This window comes from Podarcis filfolensis (genome assembly GCF_964270895.1).
Source record: "Podarcis filfolensis genome assembly, chromosome: 16".
Lineage (NCBI taxonomy): Eukaryota > Metazoa > Chordata > Lepidosauria > Squamata > Lacertidae > Podarcis > Podarcis filfolensis.
The window spans coordinates 30,979,954-31,000,238 of NC_139620.1; the positions used below are offsets into that span (position 1 = coordinate 30,979,954).

Consider the following 20,285-nt stretch of genomic DNA (forward strand, 5'->3'; position numbering starts at 1 on the left):
CAGAAAGCAGGATGGAGGGGAAGCTAGAGTTAGCTGGCTTAGTTAGCTCTGGTTCCACTTACCACCACCAACCACCACTGTGTGCAGCCACCTAAAAAGGCAGATTCATATACCACCATGTAGTTCAGTATGACGGAGTCAGTCGTAAATCGGTACATGTACTGATCAAGCTGTATGTCCAGGAAGCTGCAGCAGCTGCTCACCGCCAAGCAAAAGACGATGTACAGTGTGACTTTTGGTGAACGAGTTCTGCAAATCTCACAATAATAGAACCTAAGGCCATGCAGTGAAGCTGAATGCTGGAAGATGGAGGAGACAAAAAGAAGTGACAGCACATAGTTAAACTACGGAACCCGCTCTTCAAGCAGGCAATGATGGTTACCAACTTGGATGGCCTTGAAAGAGGATTAGGCAAATTCATGGAGGACAAAGTTATCCGTAGGGCTGGGCGATACCTGGTTTTCAACATTGTGACATATCACCAGCTAAACATTGCAATATACTGATATATCACGATGTCTGAAAGAAGGATGGAGCTACATAGAGGCATTGGCTGGCTTCACGGTTTTCCCCGCATCGTGATTTTTGCCGGCAGAGTTCACAGCGGCTGCTGGAATCGAGAAGCGTCTCTGGCTTCAAGGGGTTTTCCCCACATTGTGATTTTTGCATAGCGTGAACACACATCATGATTCACAGGGCAGCACTAGGCAAGATCTCACCAGAACCTGGAAGCTACTACTGCAGCTACTTCTTGTTTCAGGGGCAGAGGCAGCCACAGTGGCACCAGAGAAGTGGCCGCATCCAGCAAGATCTTGCAAGAGCCCTGCAAGATCTTACTGAAACCCAGAAGCTGCCACCTGGTGGATTCTGCCGCCTGAGGCAGCTGCCTCATAGACAGGCCAGCCCTGTTGGCTATATTCTACCTCCACCATCGGAGGCGGTATATACTAGCTGTTGGGAACTGCAAGGGCTGAAGAGACTGTTGTCCTCAGGTCTTGCATGTGGGCTTTCAGGAAGCAACAGTGACAGCAGGATGATAGGCCTTTGGCTTGACCCAACACAAGGCTGCTCTGGGGCGGGACCTCAACGCCATAAACAAACTGGAGGTTATTATTCCTAGGAAGGAAAAACCCCTGGAGCAGCCCAAGCCCTGATTCCAACAACTTCTGCATTGCAAGGTGACCTCCAAAACTTGAAGATCACCCCCCTCCACTAAAAAAATAAACACATTTTAAAGGAGGCAATTCTTGCATTCCCTTCCCACCGGGCTCCATTTTTCGCGGCGGGCTCCCCAGGCGCGATTATGCTGCGCGCACGCAGGAGACGCCGCCAGATTGAAAGCGCGCTGCTCTGCTATCGCAAGCATGAAAATCTCTCCATTTATTTTTTAAGCTGGCGGGAGGGACCCTCCGTGGCGGGCGGAGGCCTTAAAGCCCCGCCAGGTAGCTAAGGACCAAATGCAGCTCCTTGGAGGGCAGGGAGGCAAGGGACTGCCTTTCCTCGGCGGCGCTTTCCGGGCCCCTTGAACGCCTCTCTCCCTGCGCGCTCGCGGGCGCGCGTCCTCCCTCTCCAATTGCGCTCTCCGCAGTTCTACCTTAAGGGGCTCGTTGACATCAGCCGAGTGGGCAGGCCTGGTGTGTGGGTGGGATTTCCTGTGCTGGAGAGGTCAGCTGTTCCCAATCCCTCTTTTTCTCTCACTCCCTCCCCCTCTTTTCTGTCTCATTCCCTCTTTTTTTTTCTTCCTCCCTACCCCCTTTCCCCCCTCCCCTGCCTCGTCTCCGCATTGCCAGGGCTTCACCTCGCTCTCTCTGTCTTTCTCTCTCTCTCGTGTGTGTCTCTCTCTTTCTCTCCCCCCGACCCCCTCTCCCTCTCCCTCTTCTCTCTGGCGACTCGCTGGTGCCTCCTGGACTCTTTGGGATTTTATACCTAGTGATGTGTAACTTACAGGATGCCCAGTAGCATTGGAAAGAGATTTAAACCTACGAAATACATCCCGGTCTCCACAGCAGCAGCCTTATTAGTGGGATCTACTACTTTGTTCTTCGTCTTCACGTAAGTTGAAAAGGAGAACGCCCGACGATACGAGCTTCTGTCAGGAAGCGGGGAGTGCGGGGGGGGGGGAATACAAATAAGGCCTGGTTTGTGGTGCCGGCTGGGTACCTTTCGGGGACCGGGTTGCTATGGAGGAGGCAGGAGAGTTGCTTTGCTCCATTGGAGAGGCCCCTGCGTTGGTGGTGATGCTTTCGAGGTGCCCAGATCTCTCCCCCCCCCCTTGGGGGTGGCGATTGCGGCGGCCGTGGCGTTGGGTGGGGTGGAGGGGGACGCTTCCGACTTTGCAGAGATTTTCCTGGTTATTTAATTCACATCCTCTCGCTCCAGCAGCCTTTAAAAAAAAAAAGATCCTCGACTCATAAGGAACCACCATTTCATGGCAAATCAGCCCTATCAGACTTTTGCGGCTGCTTGTCTGTGTACATTGGAGGCGCCAATTAAATGCTGTCTTCTTTTTCTGTCTCCCTCCCTCCCCCCCCCCCCGCGCTCTGCTCCTGTGCGCAAAAGGGGAGGGAAAAAAGGAGGGGGGAGTTGATGTATGTTTTGAGTGAGCATCATCCTGAGAAGTGCAAAAGGCTTTTTTCTTTTTTTGCTGCAATTAGCCAACCCAAATCAAGCCTCTTGTTTTTTTATATATAGGCAGATTCAGCCCGCCAGCCTTGTCCCTCCTTAAGCTGGCTGTGTGGAGCGAAAGAGAGAATTGGCCTCTGGGGCTTTTTTGCAGCAAATGTCTTGTTGGTTTGGGGAGGATGGTGAAGGCTGCCTGGAGAAAATCCTTCGGAGGCAGCACCATTGAGCTTCTGGTTGTGCTGGAAACTCCAGTATTTAATGTGCACATCTTAATGGGGTTCATTTCCTCATTTAAAAGGGAAGGGGGGGAGATTTTAAAAGCATATGCCTTCATACACCCCCCAAATGCTTTAGCTTGGAGGTTTCCAGTAGCTTTCTTTTAGTTTTCTCCTCATTTTAAATTTTGCATGCAAAGGAGGAGGTTGTTAAAGTAATTGCAATTACTTGCTTTTTAAAGAAAACCTCTATATAACTTTGATTCCAGCATAGATATAGTTTGTGCTCTGAACTGTTTGTTGGGTCTTCTAGGTCTCTGAATGGTAAAAGAATCCAAATGTTTATTGAGATGATTAGAAAAAAACACACATTATTCTCTGCTGATTAGCTGTTAGCATGCGGTCTTATTTTCACTGGATCTGAGCTCAAGGGAAGGTATTTATGGGAATGTAGTATCAAATGTAGGTCTAGCTTGGCTGCAAAAATGCACTGTACGTGTGTTAACACCCAACAAGGGTTCATGTCCTTGGAGTCATTGTTGTACCTTGATGGTAAAATGGGATGTTTGCATGAGAGATCAACGTAGGTTGTGTTGCCCTAATCAAATGGTTCCGGGGTTGTTGCTTTAGTGTGTTTGTATCTGGGACAAATTGTATTATTTTTTTTTGCTTTGAATGGCACATTGATTGAAAACTGCTTTTGAAAACTCTGGCTATACTTCCTGAATGAGACATAGACATGGCTGGTGGTTAAAGACTTGCTTTCCTCTTCTCTTCTCCTGACTCTTCCCACTCACCCAGCCCCCCCTTTCTAATTATAGGCAGTGCATCCAAGCTTACCATGGCACAAGACATTGGAAAAGTTGACGTGTTGTAGGTGTAGGTCAGATTTTCGAAGAGAGTATTCCTAGGCTACCTGAAAGAATTCTGTTTCCCATATGAGCTTGCCCGTTTGGTAGGTTCTGCTTCCAGGGCTCTACTAGCGTCCCCCAACTTTGTGCTCCTCCAGATGTTTTGGGATATAGCTCCCATCAGCCCCAATCGGCATGGCTAGTGATCAAGGTTGATGGGCACCAATATCTGGGGGACACCAGAGCAGTGGATAAAGGGCCTTTTTAGTGGCAGCACCTCGGTTGTGAAATGCTCTACCCAAAGCCAGCTGGCTGTGGTGGACCCTAGTGTCTTTTCAACACGTGGTGAAGATGTATATCACCTCCTTGGCTTTGAATGGTTATCTTGGTGTTTTGCTATTTATTTATTTTTTTCTTTATTGTTGGTGCTTGCTTTATTTAGTATTTCAGATTTAATGAGCTTTTAAAAATTATACATATGTTAATCGCTCTGGAAGCTTTGGCTGGAAGCCAGCGTAGAAAAAACAGTTTAGCTAAATAGAAACAAACAAATATATTTTCTGGAAGAAGAGTCGCCGTGATTCAGAAAACCTTGGTATAAGAGCAATATTGAAACTGAGTAAAAAACTATTGGGAGCAATGGTGACCTATGGCGAGAGCCCTCCAAATCCCAGATGGCCATTTGTGTGGTGCATGACCCAAAAGCAGTGTTGAACCAGAAATGTTTCAGCCGTGACTGTTTGGTCTGGGGACTTGATTTTCGCTTTGACCATGTAGTTCAAATTAGCCATGCTGCAATATTTAATATTTGTCTATATTTGGCATTTGTGATATAGGAGGGCAGGAATGAAGCGATAAACGGCCCTGTGGGATATCAGTGATATTCCAGTCCTATCCTTGTTTGTTCAGCTTTCATGCAAAAACCACAACAGGACACCTAAGTCTCTAGTTCCTTCACTTGCAGAAATATAAGGAGAAATATGCAGGAGGTAGTCCTTTCCAATGTTCTGGGCAGTCAGTAGAAAGGCAGCGGGACAATTTCACCACCACAAAGCTCTTACTTTAAAATTCTGTTTGATTTATTTTGTTTAACACAAGGAAATCCTATTCAACTGTCTGCAGATTGGTTCTGATTCTGAATGTTGTGGCTCAACTTCCCTATTCCTTAGACCAGGCATAGGCAAACTCGGCCCTCCAGATGTTTTGGGACTACAATTCCCATCATCCCTGACCACTGGTCCTGTTAGCTAGGGATCATGGGAGTTGTAGTCCCAAAACATCTGGAGGGCCCAGTTTGCCTATGCCTGCCTTAGACCCTCTCGCTACAACATTTTGACTATGGACGATGAAGGCTAAATGGATCTATCACCTTCCTATTTACCATTGCTAGGTGATTGCAGGCAATGCTTATTTGTCCCAAGCTCAATGAACTTGTGTAAACTCAGTGAGGCAGGTTAAGAGGCTGTGACTGACTCCAAGGTCACCCAGTGAGCTTCATGACATAGTGGGTCTCCCAGGTCCTAGTCTGACACTTTAACCACTACACTGCGCTGCCTTCCTAGATTACTTCTGCTATGGGGCAGCTGTATAAATGAAGTAGGTAAATAAATATGGGGAAAGCAAAATGTCACTTAGAAGAAGATCTGAAATATTTTCCTTGAAGCTTGTTTTATTCTAGATCATCTTATTTCATGTTTTAATGTGCTGTAAACTGCTTTAATTTTTTTCCCTTTAAAGTATAAAGTGGTAGAGAAATGAAATTAATAATAATAATAATAATAATAATAATAATAATAATAATAATAATTTGATGGTAAAAAAATGTTGCCTAGACATTCCATTGTAACTACTGTAACCTAGGTTTAAGGCGCCATTTGGCGTCTAGCTTATATATCTAATGGCTATATCTGATGCATGGATTGCTTTAAATAATAATAATAATAATAATAATAATAATAATAATAATAAAATTTATTTATTTATTTATTTATTTATGCATACATACCCTGCCCATCTGGCTGGGTTTCCCGAGCCATTCTGGGCGGCTCCCAACAGAATATTAAAAACACGATAAAACATTAAGAACTTCCCTAAACACGGCTACCTTCAGATGTCTTCTAAAAGTCAGATAGTTGTTTATTTCCTTGACATCTGATGGGAGGGCGTTCCACAGGGCAGGCGCCACTACCGAGAAGGCCCTCTGCCTGGTTCCCTGTAACCTCACTTCTTGCGGTAAGGGAACTGCCAGAAGGCCCTCGGCACTGGACCTCAGTGTCTGGGCTGAAGGATGGGGGTGGAGGTGCTCCTTCAGGTCTACTGGGCCGAGGCTGTTTAGGGCTTTAAAGGTCAGCATGAACACTTTGAGCTGTGCTCGGAAACATACTGGAAGCCAATGCAAATGTGGTTTAGACAAATTAATGGAGGATAAGGCCTCAGTTCCACTGTTGGAGGCAGTATGCCTCATCTCTGAATGCCAACTGTTGAGAATTGCAATTTGGGAGATCACTAACCACAGTTGTAAAAAAGCTCAACAGCTTTCCAATAAAAAGGTCAATAAGTTTTCCATCTGGATTTTTCACTGTTTGAAATATGGCAACCCTTTGTAAAACAACAGCACCTGCACTTTGAAGCTCCTTGCCTATTGACATCTGGATAGTGCCTTCACTGTACTTCTTTTGATACCTGCTTGAAACATTTTATTTTTGGCAAGACTATGCAGACATGTAGATGTTGGCATTTTTAATCCTTTTTTTTAAAAAAAAACCTGTTAATTTTAATTTTCCCTAGTTGTTTTAAACATGTTTTTAATTGATAATTTTAATACCTCTTGTAAACTGCTTAGAGCAGTGGTTCACAGTTGGAGTTCCAGGGACCATGGCCTCATTCACGTAACAAAAACTATCGTAGAAATATCAATTTTTTTCAAAAGTAGGGGATCCATGGCTTAGCTTTTGAAAAACAGGGGGTCTGCAGCACGTAGCTTCGAGGTTTTACAGTGGTACCTCGGGTTACATACGTTTCAGGTTGCATACGCTTCAGGTTAAAGGCTCCGCTAACCCAGAAATATTACCTTGGGTTAAGAACTTTGTGTCAGGATGAGAACAGAAATCGTGCAGCGGCGGTGCAGCGGCAGCAGGAGGTCCCATTAGCTAAAGTAGTGCTTCAGGTTAAGAACAGTTTCAGGTTAAGAACAGACCTCCGGAACGAATTAAGTTCTTAACCCGACGTACCACTGTACTACAATTAAGTGGTTATACATTTTGTTAAATAAATGCACACACACGTGCGCGCGCGCACACACACACACCTTTATTGATCCAATCATTCTTTTCCATCTTCCCTTTGGGGCTTGTGTGGTCTGGTTGAAGTGGGTGGAACGCCTCAGGTGGCCTCTGGGCTGCCGGCTGCCCACCTGCCCTTTACAATGAGCTAACTTTTATGATCCTAATATCACAGAAGGATAGGCTGAGATCTAGTCATAGCCAAGACGCATTCCATTTTGCAGCACGTGCACTGAATCCCTACGGCACATCACCTCTGGATAGTACAGAGCACAAAACATACCGTAACCCACAGTTTCTGTCTACTTAAGCACCGGTCCAAAGATGCTCTAAAATTTAAATCCTTCATGACTGTGTTAGAAGGGGACACACATCTTTTCTTGGACACCTTCAAGGAATGGGAAGGGGAGGGGGACGCAAAACAGAGGTCCAAGGTGCATAATATCCCATGGTGCAAAGGCACGAGTGAGCAGCAAAGGCACGAGTGAGCAGCAATATTCCTGATTTAATAATAATAATAATAATAATAATAATAATAATAATAATAATAATTTATTATTTATACCCCGCCCATCTGCCTGAGTTTCCCCAGCCACTCTGGGCGGCTCCCAATCAAGTGTTAAAAACAGTACAGCGTTAAATATTAAAAACTTCCTTAAACAGGGCTGCCTTCAGATGTCTTTTAAAGATAGGTTAGCTGCTTATTTCCTTCACATCTGAAGGGAGGGTGTTCCACAGGGTGGGTGCCACTACCGAGAAGACCCTCTGCCTGGTTCCCTGTAACATGGTTTCTTGCAGCGAGGGAACCGCCAGAAGGCCCTCGGCGTTGGATCTCAGTGTCCGGGCTGAACGATGGGGGTGGAGACGCTCCTTCAGGTATACAGGACCAAGGACGTTTAGGGCTTTTATGGGGTAACCTGCAGGTTAATGCATCAGCATGCAGGCGTAGTGTCTCTGTCTCTGTCTCTCTCTCTCTCTCTCTCTCTCTCTCTTTCTCTCAGTGTAGGAGGGTTTGTGTGAAGGGTGTATGCTTGTTGAGTTATACAGAGCAACTATTTATTTCATAAAATTGATATACCACTTGATTGTTTTTTTGAAAAAACAACCCAAGTGGTTTACAAAAAGAATAAAACAATACAATGATGAGTAAAAACCATTAAAACACCCAGAAAAATGAAAACCAGCAATATGCTTTAAAAAAACGCATCAGCATTCTAGATACCTAGGTAGGCTCGTCTAAACAAAAATGTTTTTAGCAGGCGCTGCAAAAGACTACAGTGAAGGTGTCTGCCTGATATCAATGGGCAGGGAGTTCCAAAGTGTGAATGCTATTGCAGCGAAAGATCGATTTCTTACAGATGTGGAACGGGTATTATGTGGTGCCTTCAATAGTGCCGGTTCTGCAGAATGAAGCGGTTGAGAGGGTATATATTTGGTTAAGGTGATCTTGCAGGTGTACTCAGATGCCGCTGTTGTACATACAGGTATTCTGCTCGCTGAATGTTACATGCAGATAAATTTATGAGTGCAAAACATTTACAGCCTGAACTTGAATATAATGTGTGAATACCCCTGTTGTGTCTCTGCATCACGTTAATTTGTGTTCAGTATTGTGGGCCCAATTTTGTGGAACTCAACTCCCTTCTAGTTGAAGTCTAGACAGTTGAACTTCAAAGCCAACCAAAGCCCTCGCCTTCATTTTTTACTACAGCAGGCTTTTAAATTCATTTCTGATTGTTTTGTTTTAAACAGTTCTAGGGTACTGAGTCTTCTGTCCAACTCTTGGAGATGGTTGTAAATTAAGCAGTGTATAAATGTTTGAAATAAATAAAGTGATTTTAGATACGTTTTTTTCTCTTTTTAAAGAAAGGCTCAGAGACCAGGTTTCATACACCTGGATGAGCAATTGGTAGTGGGTCAAAGTCTTCCATTTATTTTTCTCTGTCTTGACAACTAAGCAATCTCTAGGCAACCTTAGATGTATTCTTGCAGATCTCCAAGCCCCACACACGCCTCAGAGGCGCCATTTTGTTTTTGATTAAAGAAGATCTCTATCTGAAACCTTAATGGCCTGGATTCAACTTCATGATGTGTTTGAAACACATGAGGAAGTTAGGGGCATGTTTGTCAAATGGGACCCTGCTCATGTTTGTTTGTTGATTTATCGCTATGTACTTATTGCAATAAGGGACGCGGGTGGCGCTGTGGGTTAAACCGCAGAGCCTAGGATTTGCTGATTAGAAGGTTGGCGGTTCGAATCCCTGCAACAGGGTGAGCTCCCGTTGCTCGGTCCCAGCTCCTGCCAACCTAGCAGTTCGAAAGCACGTCACAGTTCAAGTAGATAAATAGGTACCGCTCCAGCGGGAAGGTAAACAGCGTTTCTAGAAGCGGCTTCGTCATGCTGGCCACATGACCTGGAAGCTGTACGCCAGCTCCCTTGGCCAATAAAGCGAGATGAGCTATTCAAAGGGAAGTAGTCAAAGATCCCACTGGAACCCTAAGGCAAAATTAGATTTTTTAAAAAACAACAACAACCCATTTTTGTGGCAGAAGGGAGTGCGAATGAAGAAACATGAGGAGTTGATTAACCCTTTCCTTGCACACCTCTTGGTCTCTCTTGTAGCTTTTCCCCTCTGGTGGGAGGGAGGGAAGAACTTGGAACAATTTAGAACAGAGAAACAGCAGTCAGGGACACAGTTTAGCCCTGTACTACAACTGCAATCCCAAATGTCCTCCTGAAAGCTGATTTCCTGGTATAAGAAGGAGCTGCCAGGACTACAGTATATGTCTTTATTTGTAATTAGAGACATGCAATATTGAACCTGGGACATCCTGCATACAGAGAAAAGCTTTTGCTATTGAGCGGCTCACCTAAATTTGCCAGTAATGTTTACTTTCAGCTAAGTCAATAAAAATCATATGCAGTGTTAATTAAAAGCTTCCCATTTGTAGGTTATGTCTATATTTTTAACTTTGTAATAATGAAGAATTATACTGGACGGGAGGGGTGCTGAACAACTTGCAAGTCGGAATACTTTGTAGGTATCCTATATTCACTTTGGTGGATTGCAAATTGTGCAGGTGAGCTTTCACTCCTTAATATTTTCAACCCCCCCCCCCCAGTCAGTCTTCAGACACACAGAGAAACATGCATGCGAAACATAATATAGGAGCATAGAGGTGCAGCTCACTCAATTTGTGGCACGGATTAGAGACTCAAAAAGCTTAGTTCCTTCTAAAATATTGCTTAATTTCCTATATGTATTTTTTTAATTAATTGGGCCAAGTCCCACTTTGAAATGAAGGTAGCTTTCTTCGATTACGCTGCTTAATCGATAAGCTCTTTTACTCTTAATCTGGTCAGGCTTCATTATGGATTGTTGTTTATAACCTTATCCATTCAGCTGGCAACCTGCGCCGCTTGGCTCTTCTCTGATCTGGAAATACCAAAGGCTTTGGCAGCTCGGCTTCGGCGTTTGGAAAGCCGACTTTGACCACAGCGCTCTCTCAAATGGGATTGGTTTGAGTGGAATGCCAGGTGGTGGGTGTAATTTGGTCCGCCGGAAGACTAGAGCTTAATTAAAGCTGTTTTGTTCAAACATGGTGTAGATGTCACTTTAAGTTAAAGACTGTGTAACATCTACTAGGGAAGCTGACTGCCGCTGAGAGGCTAAGAAGCTGGCTTAGGTGGCTTCTCTGCTCTTTTAAGTGCAGCTGAGAGATTGCAATTAGCTGGTAGTGGGATTTAAAAGGGACGTTCCCCAAACACTTAATCTAGTGCCACGTTATCCGCCGATTCCCTTCCACATGGCCAAGATAGTAAAGGTAAAGGTACCCCTGCCCGTATGGGCCAGTCGTGTCCGACTCTAGGGTTGTGCGCCCATCTCACTTAAGAGGCCGGGGGCCAGCGCTGTCCGGAGACACTTCCGGGTCACGTGGCCAGCGTGACGAAGCTGCTCTGGTGAGCCAGCACCAGCGCAGCACACGGAAATGCCGTTTACCTTCCCGCTATAAGGCGGTACCTATTTATCTACTTGCACTTGGGGGTGCTTTCGAACTGCTAGGTGGGCAGGAGCTGGGACCGAAAGACGGGAGCTCACCCCGCCACGGGGATTCGAACCGCCGACCATGCGATCGGTAAGTCCTAGGCACTGTGGTTTTACCCACAGCGCCACCCGCGTCCCCACATGGCCAAGATAGGAAACTGCTTTATACCAAGTCAAATTATTTACCCATCGATGTCATAACATTGGCCAGTTGGATTAGCAGCAGCTCTCCTGAATCTCAGGCAGCAGTCTTTCTTATTAATTGCCACTTGATTCGTTTAAACAGAGATGTCTGGGACTAAACCTGGGGCATTCTGCATCCAGGCAACTTTGCTGTCACAGAGCCATTGCCCTAAATTTGCATGTAACGTGTATTCATCTGTAATGTTTGTCCACAAGTAAATCACATTCAGCAAAGGTCCCCTGCAATGGTAGTTAAATGCTTCCTGTTTTTGATATTTTTTTTTGTATTATATTGTATAGTCATACCTCTTCTTGCGAGCACTTCATGTTGCGTTTTTTCAGGTTAAGAACGCAGCAAACCTGAAAGTGTTTACTTCCAGGTTTCGCCACATGCGCAGAAGCGTTCTGCACGGTTCACGCATGCGCAGAAATGCTCTGTTGCGCTTCGCACATGTGCAGAAGCACTGCTCTGATTACAGACTTTTCGGGGTGCCAGTGGCACCCCGGAACGGATCGTGTCCGCAACCAGAGGTACCATTGTATTGTATTGTATTGTATTGTATTGTATTGTATTGTATTGCATTGCATTGCATTGCATTGCATTGCATTGCATTGCATTGCATTGCATTGCATTGCATTGCATTGCATTGCATTGTTTTAACATTTTGATGTTTACTGACCTGGGCTCCTTTGGGAGAAAGGTCAGGATACAAATTTAATAAATAGTACTGGGGTTCTCCGTAGGCCCTCAAGCTCTTTCTCAGAAGAGTCGCTTCTGGGTTTGGTGGGATCCTGACAATTCCTGTGCCCTGTTTCTTGGTTTCGTTCCTCTGGTCTGGTTCCCATTTCTGGCGCTTGGCTCTTCTCTGAATGCAGCCTGTGGTGCTGGTGGAGCCTTTGACGTTGGCCAATAAATGTCCAAGGTAAGACGCTAGAGTAGATTGATGAACTATGCTGCTTTACTTAGAGCTGAATGACCAGAGCATGTGGCTGCTCTCTGAACAGCTGCTCTCGTCCTGGGCGTAGCTCAGCCAAGCTGAGAGTTCAAGGCCTTGAAGTGTGTTTATTAAAATTACATGGTAGGGAGTTGCCGGGCCGAATATAAATTCCCAAGATGACTTTCTACGATTACCATTTGATTTGTTTTTAAGAAACAAAAAAACCTTGCCAACAGTTAAGCAGCCGGTGTGAGCTGGGGTCACAGCCTATCATAATGGATGAATATTGGAGGCTTTAGGCTCAGTGGCAGAGCATGTCTTCGTTTTAATCCCAGACTCCTGGAAACTGGAAAACTATGGGTTGGCTGTGAGGGGACCCCTGCTTGAGACTCTGCAGAGCCACTCCCAGTCACTGGTGCCATCTGCATTATACATTTAAAGCAGTCAGGGGGGATAAAAATCAATGATTTTTTTTAAAAAAATTAAACATCGGATTTTTTATTTGAATCAATTTTTTTTAATTTAAATTGGATTTTTAAAATAAAATACTTTTGGAGGAAAAAAATCTTTCTAAAGATAGTTTTCTATTTAAGTTAACCGGAACCGGTTACTTTCGGGTTTCGGCACTCGCACATGCGCAGAAGCGCTAAATCACACTTTGTGCATGTGCAGAAGACCAAATCGCGACCTGCGCGTGCACAGATGAGGCGCTGCAGGTTGCGAACACTGCGGGTTGCAAACGTGCTTCCCGCACGGATCATGTTCGCAACCCAAGCGTCCATTTTAGCCAGAATTCTTTGAGGGAAAGAATGTGCTTTAAAGGTCTAGTGCCATTAAGGCATGCTGATTTCGATTTTCAAGTTTTGATATGCATTTTTACTATATAGGGTTGTGTTTTAAATGCGTCACGCAATATTTAAGAGATTGTTTTTATAAATAGGTGTCTGATAAGTGTCAGAAATTAATAAATAAAGTCTAGTTCATTTACTTGGTTTCATCATATCAATGAAATAAGAGTTTTCTTCGCTTTTCTTCACAGACAGAACCCATAAATGGTTTGTTTTCTCAGTCTCCTCCATCATATACAAGTAGTCATTGATTTCTTTGCAAACACACAATTGTTTCCCTTCCATATTCTAGCTGCGCTGAGGTATGATGAACCTTATTGTGTCAAACCATTTCTTTAAATGAATCACCATCACTTCATTAGCGGAAAGGGTGATTTTTGTGAATTTCCGAGTCGCATTTGAGTATTGTTCATACACCTCGCTTGACAAGAAATTGAAATGACTATATTTAGGAAAGCTATTCCTGATGTTGACTCCAGCTCTCTGTCCAGTGAACATATGTGTGACCTAGGCAGCCAGCAAATCCTCTTCTTGTTCTGCTAACAAACTCAGCCAGAAGAATCTTTTGCAGTCCAAAATAGCTGCTCCAGTAGAACTGAGCTGTGGCCGATATTAGCTCCATATAAGCCATCCCATCTCTTGGGGTGCAGCTGAAGAGGTCTTCTGTGGAATGTCGGGACTGTGTGTGTTGGGCTATATCAAGCATATTCCATTTATAAATAGCAGCAATTTAAATGAAAATGCTCAAACTGGCTGGAAGCATTTCCTTGCCAGGGTAGGAGCGACTTGGTGAATGGTACACGGTTGGGCCGCAGAGTGTTGAGCAATTGAGACTTGCAACAAATCCTCCTTCCCTCAAGAGGAGTTAGAATCATAGAATCATAGAATCATAGAGTTGGAAGAGACCACAAGGGCCATCGAGTCCAACCCCCTGCCAAGCAGGAAACACCATCAGAGCACTCCTGACATATGGTTGTCAAGCCTCTGCTTAAAGACCTCCAAAAAAGGAGACTCCACCACACTCCTTGGCAGCAAATTCCACTGTCGAACAGCTCTTACTGTCAGGAAGTTCTTCCTAATGCTTAGGTGGAATCTTCTTTCTTGTAGTTTGGATCCATTGCTCCGTGTCCGCTTCTCTGGAGCAGCAGAAAACAACCTTTCTCCCTCCTCCATGTGACATCCTTTTATATATTTGAACATGGCTATCATATCACCCCTTAACCTCCTCTTCTCCAGGCTAAACATGCCCAGCTCCCTTAGCCGGTCCTCATAAGGCATCGTTTCCAGGCCTTTGACCATTTTGGTTGCCCTCCTCTGGACACGTTCCAGTTTGTCAGTGTCCTTCTTGAACTGTGGTGCCCAGAACTGGACACAGTACTCCAGGTGAGGTCTGACCAGAGCAGAATACAGTGGCACTATTACTTCCCTTGATCTAGATGCTATACTCCTATTGATGCAGCCCAGAATTGCATTGGCTTTTTTAGCTGCCGCGTCACACTGTTGGCTCATGTCAAGTTACCCAGTTTGGATTTGATATCCCGCTTTATCACTACCCGAAGGAGTCTCAAAGCGGCTAACAATCTCCTTTCCCTTCCTCCCCCACAACAAACACTCTGTGAGGTGAGCGAGGTTGAGAGACTTCAGAGAAGTGTGACTAGCCCAAGGTCACCCAGCAGCTGCATGTGGAGGAGCAGAGACGCAAACCCGGTTCACCAGATTATGAGTCTACCGCTCTTAACCACTACACCACACTGGCTCTCAGCAAGCCTGGAACAAGGATACTTATAGTTCTTGTAGTTCAGACCTCTTGTGGGGCAGCTTCAGAGGAATGGGGAGGAGAGATGCCAACACCCTCTCCCCCCCCCCCCACTTTCATACTGTCACAGGTTTCTGGTTTGGGACTGGGCTGCCAGCCCCGAGTTTGAACACAGGGTTGGGAACCTTTGGCCCCAGGGGCCAAATGTGCCCTCTATACGTTGAATAGTAATGGAATAGTCTTGGGGTGGGGTGCACATTTTTATTCTTATTTATTTATTATTACTTTGTCAAAATAATAAATAATTTGCTATATGATAATAATAATCTGGTTCCCCTGAAAGCTGAATTTCTGTTGCCGGCATGGAGGAACACTCATTTTTGTAGATTTCTGCTCCTTCATGCTGAGAAAGACTTAAGATGCTGAAGACCGCCTCCACTCCCATGACCTTACATTAAATTTTCCAATGGGCTGCTATGTGAAGATACCCCTCCCTTGTCCTAGAGATGAGTTGTATATCTGTAGATCTTAATATGGCAGGATCAGGCCGCCCATTTTTTTTTTTGAGTGAATCATTTGGTGATGATGGATCGTTTTCCTAAGTGTGGCTGTGCAGCTTGTTGGATGTGGATTGTGTCTGCTCAAATATGATTCAATCTGACAAGGCATCTCTGCTGCTCTCTTAGGTTGCCCTTATGATACAGTGAAATTGCTATCTCAATCCAGTTTCTGGTGGACAAGTTCTTACAATGGTTGCTGTTCTCTTTGAACTAATTAGGAGTACCCGTAATTATGTTAGGCTCTCTAAATTGAATTAGAGAGTTGCTTTGTCAACAAGAAGATCCAAACATCACAGGCCAGTCTTCGCAGCAAAGAAGGCTGTCTTCAGAATATAACCTCAAGTTATTTGTCACTATTTATTATCGCAAAGAGCAACAACAAATTAAGAATGGCTTAATTCACACACAAAAAAGTCTTTATAATATGAGGAAGAGTTTTAAAAAGCTGGGCAGATGTTGACTTTGGCTCCGTTCACAGTCCAAATGTGGTTTCAGCTAACCATAGTTTAGAACACACGGCATAGATTGAACTTCCAAATGTGCATTGAACAAACCATGGGATTGTTTCCCGTCGTCTCAGTACTTCTTCGGTTCACTCCTGCCTCCATAGTGTAACAAGTTCTGGAGGCAAAATGAGGTTTAACAGTCAGTACTTCTTCTTGGGGAACCCTGGGAATTGTTTGTTTCTGTGAGGAACAACTCTCTTCACCCCTAACAAACCACACTTCCCAGGATTCTTTGGGGGAAGCCATGATGGTTTAAAGTGGTGGTATGATACTGCTTTTTGTATACTGTGCAGATGAGGCCTTAGATTATTTCTGCTGCAAGTGGCAAGTACTCATTCTTTCGTGGGATTATCACTATCAATCACTTATCAGCTATGTGGGTCACTCCACGCCAAATCACCTGGTGCCATGTTCTCTCACAACTCAGACAAAAAAGTCACTTTGAATGGTCAGTGACCCTTTTCTGTGGCACTTAATACCCTTTTTATACCTTATAGCCCAATTGGTTGAAAAATAAGCGAAACAGGAGGTTTTTTCTAAACTGACGCAGAAATTGCATTAGCCTAAATCACACAAAAATAAAAAATTTCAAAAATTTTGTTGGACCTCAAAAATTAATTTGAGGTTGTCTCATAGTTATCTACACATAAAAAATTTGAAGAAAATGTGAATTGTGAGAGCACGGTTGAGTATTAAAATCAGGTGATTTGGCATGGAATGACCCATGTATGTCCCTGTTGTTACTGTTCCTATATTGTGGTTTTCTTTCAATATCTAAATAAAACATTTTTGAAAGCAAAACAAAATTGTGCAGGTGTTTAAAAGGGCAGCTCTATAATATGTTGAGTGGCTATAAATGAGCCTGTCCATACCTTGGCTTAATGTGGATTGTGATCATGTAAACAATGTAGTTTTCCTATTTAAATTTTCAAAGCATAGGGAATCTCTGGATTTAGGGTGGAGAAAATGTGGGGCAGCAGTACTTGGAGGAGAGGCAGAAGGGGTTCATAATCTGCATTAAGGTAAGGTATGGATGGGCCCAGAACCTCTTATACCAACTTTAAGGATATTTCGGAAATCACTGTGACAAAATACAACCCCACCCCATAGCAGCTGTGTTCCATGCTTCACACCAAGTGCTTGTTATTGTTATTATTAGTCATTTCTGCATTTGGCAGAGTTCGTCAGCACCAATTTGCTTCCTCCTCCTGAACGTCCTGCTCTTTAGAGAATGTTTCTTTGGAGCTCTAAGCTCTTCTGAATTACGTATTAAGGCAATGATCGCAAGGCTTTAGGACTCCAGATGGACCTTTTTCCATTCAGGCCTTGCAGTATGGCTTCTGACAAGCCTTATTTCTTGCCCCATCATTTTAAATGTTAAGGTGATAAAAGTAGGAAGGTTGTGTTGTTCATTTGGGGGTGGGGGAGGGAAACACCACCACTTGCCCAGGAAGAAATACCATTTTGTACTCTGTGAATTTCATAATTGGGGAACTCTGCTCTGGATAACTTCAGTGTCTATTGTTTTCGTGCCTACTACAAATGGTTGGCAAATTCAAGACCTTCCTTACAAGGGGAATGGCAAAACGTTGGCCTTCCAGGGGTTGGAATCCACCAGCCATCAGCTCTAGTCACCATGGCCAATGATCAGGAATGCTGGGAGTTGTAGTCTAAGAACATCTGGAAGGCCACAGGCTCCCCGCCCTGGTCTTTAAAGATCAGTATCTTTTTTGGACAGGGATAGGGTGCTCTGGTTGGGATGCGGGTGGCGCTGTGGGTTAAACCACAGAGCCTAGGACTTTCCGATCAGAAGGTTGGCGGTTCGAATCCCCGTGACGGGGTGAGCTCCTGTTGCTCGGTCCCTGCTCCTGCCAACCTAGCAGTTTGAAAGCACGTCAAAGTGCAAGTAGATAAATAGGTACCGCTCCAGCAGGAAGGTAAACGGCGTTTCCGTGCTCTGCTCTGGTTCGCCAGAAGCGGCTTAGTCATGCTGGCCACATGACCCGGAAGCTGTACGCTGGCGCCCTCGGCTAATAAAGCGAGATGAGCGCCGCAACCCCAGAGTCGGTCATGACTAGACCTAATGGTCAGGGGTCCCTTTACCCTTTACCTAGGGTGCTCTGGTTTGTTATGATTTCATGGACTGGCCACTCTGGGAACATGGGAAGCCGAGCTAAATTGACTGGGGGGGGGGGAGAGGGGTTGGAATATGACCACCACACACACACACACAAAAAATGGTGGAGAACATTTGGAGACAATTCTAGAAAGTGGCCTGTTTTTCTAGAGAGATGAGAAACAGAAGAATCTCAGAGATTTGGCTCATTAAAAATGTCTTCTGGGGAAGGAGATTGCTTCTTAGGTATACTGGGCTTCAGCTGCTTAGAGCTTCCTAAATCTCAGTAAGTAGCTTGGAAGATTATAGGGTCCCACACAAGATAAATGAGGATTGGTAAGATGTTCTCAGAGATACCTTTCCTCTTGAGGAGTCTGGTGTGTTTTCGCAACCGCTGCTGCTTTTGAACAGTCATTAAAGTCTACCCTCAAGGCAGAAAGCAGCATAGCAGTGTAGCCTTGAGGTTGCAAAATACAATTTCCCCTCTGCAGTAAATCCCTTATCATTTGGTTACCTGTTTATACAGATGCATGTGCCCTTTCCTGTATGGCAGGAGCAAGTTTATTTTGCAGGAATCGCCTCCCATCTTTTCACCCATTTCCTCCTTCCCTTAAAAATAAAACAAAGGTTTGTCATCATATAGCCATTGCATTCATGCCAAGAATCAAGCAGAGCTGTTGGACTCAGCTGTTTTGTTTTTACACACAGGTCTTACGCAGCAGTGTGACTTGGAACGAGTCTTCCCTGAGCCATTGTTTGAAAATTTAATGCTCTAATGCTGTTGTCTTTAAACATTAATTCATCTCATTCTGCGCTGGCAGATTTTGTGTGCCAAGTTACATCTCTGGCACTGTAGAACAAGATGAGTGGGGCAGATATAATAGTCAGAACATGGAATTTAAAGAACTGAAAAATTAACTGGCTTTCACCCCAAATCTGCTGTTGACTTATTATTATTTACTTATATTGTTACTATTATTTCATTAAGACATGAGGCATCTCAAAGTGATATTATAATATCACTTTACATGTGGAAAATTTCGCTGTTGTGCTATAGCAATCCTGGCAGGCGTCCATTTGGTGAAATGTCTTAATATCTACTAAATCCACATATTTAGTAGGAACAACTAATGTGATATGTGGTTGCTGAGAAAGTGTCCTGCTCTCAGTGTTAGAAATCTCCCACTATTGACATGGGTCCAATTGGTGAGCACATGGAGATTTCTGGATGCCAGGTTAGCGACTTGCATCTCTATCTGGCTGGCTTCTCTAGCTTTCGTAAGCAGGTGAGCAGAAGAGCTTATTCTCTGCATTTATATCCCACCTTTTTCTCCAGGGGGTACATGGTTCACCCCGTCCTCAGAAAATCCCTACAATGACCCTGTGAGGTAGGCTAAGAGGTTGTGACTGGCCCAAGGTCACCCAGTGAGCATCATGACATAGTGGGAATTTGAACCCTGATCTCCCAGGTCCTAGTCCGACACTTTAACCACTATACTGCACTGCCTTCCTAGATTACTTTCTGCTATGGGGCAGCTATATAAATTAAGTAGATAAATAAATTTGGGGAAAGCAAAATATCACTTAGACAAGGATCTGGAATATTTTCTTTTAAGCTTGAATTTGTTTTATTCTGGATTGTTTTTATTTGATGTTTTAATGTGCTGTAAACCGCTTTGAGATTTTAAAATAGAAAGTGGTATAGAAATGAAATAAAAAATAAAAACTTCTGGGGAAGGGGGAAAGGCACATAGACATTCCGTTGTGGCGACCGCAATCCAGGTTTAAGGTGCCATTTGGTGATTAGCTTATATATCTGAGTTTCTTCCTGCTCTGCATTGCAGCAAGGCTCAATCAGGTTGTAGGACAAGGAGAGGCCTAGATATCTGGATGCACAGAAAGGTGGGTTGAGGTTCAGGCAGGACAAAAGGGTCAGGTCTTCTACACTGAAGTCCTCTAAGACAGAAGAAGACAGAACCACATCTTCAGACCCGGGAGCTGAGGACCGGGACTTATCTGGTAGCAATGGCCCAGGGCTTGCCCTTCCATCACCTTCTTATTTAATTCCAGAAGAACTCCCCTGTCCAGTTGGCTGCGTGCTCTCTGCCGATTTCTGGTTGACTGGATTCTCTTTGCAGCCTCAGTTCCGGCGAGAGAATTATGCTGACCTCGCGTTTTCCATTGACCTTCCATGAGGTTCAAAGAGAGAGGGGGAGAGAACGGCTTGAGATCTCCTTTGCGTGTTTCAATTGTAATCTTTGTGACCTCCCCCCTCCCCACACTCCAGTTTATTTTCTGCGAAGGCGTTATTAGTCAGTGGAATCGGGTTTTTCCCAAAGGGAATGACAGAAGTGCAAACAGTC

General features: G+C 44.4%; 2 protein-coding genes across 2 annotated transcripts in view; both read left to right on the forward strand.

The window, feature by feature from the left end:
• Positions 1–1,912: 1,912 nt before the first annotated feature.
• ZDHHC8 (zDHHC palmitoyltransferase 8) overlaps positions 1,913–20,285 on the forward strand; it is a 142,035-nt gene continuing 123,662 nt past the window's right edge. Inside the window, exon 1 of the mRNA XM_083590046.1 lies at positions 1,913–2,052. Coding sequence (XP_083446172.1) covers positions 1,949–2,052 — 104 coding nt within the window. The 5' untranslated portion in view covers positions 1,913–1,948. The remainder of the gene's footprint in view (positions 2,053–20,285) is intronic.
• Positions 1,914–20,285, forward strand: part of LOC310751264 (serine/threonine-protein phosphatase 2A activator-like) — a 49,612-nt gene continuing 31,240 nt past the window's right edge. Inside the window, exon 1 of the mRNA XM_083590539.1 lies at positions 1,914–2,052. The gene's annotated coding sequence lies outside the window, so the exon portion shown is untranslated. The remainder of the gene's footprint in view (positions 2,053–20,285) is intronic.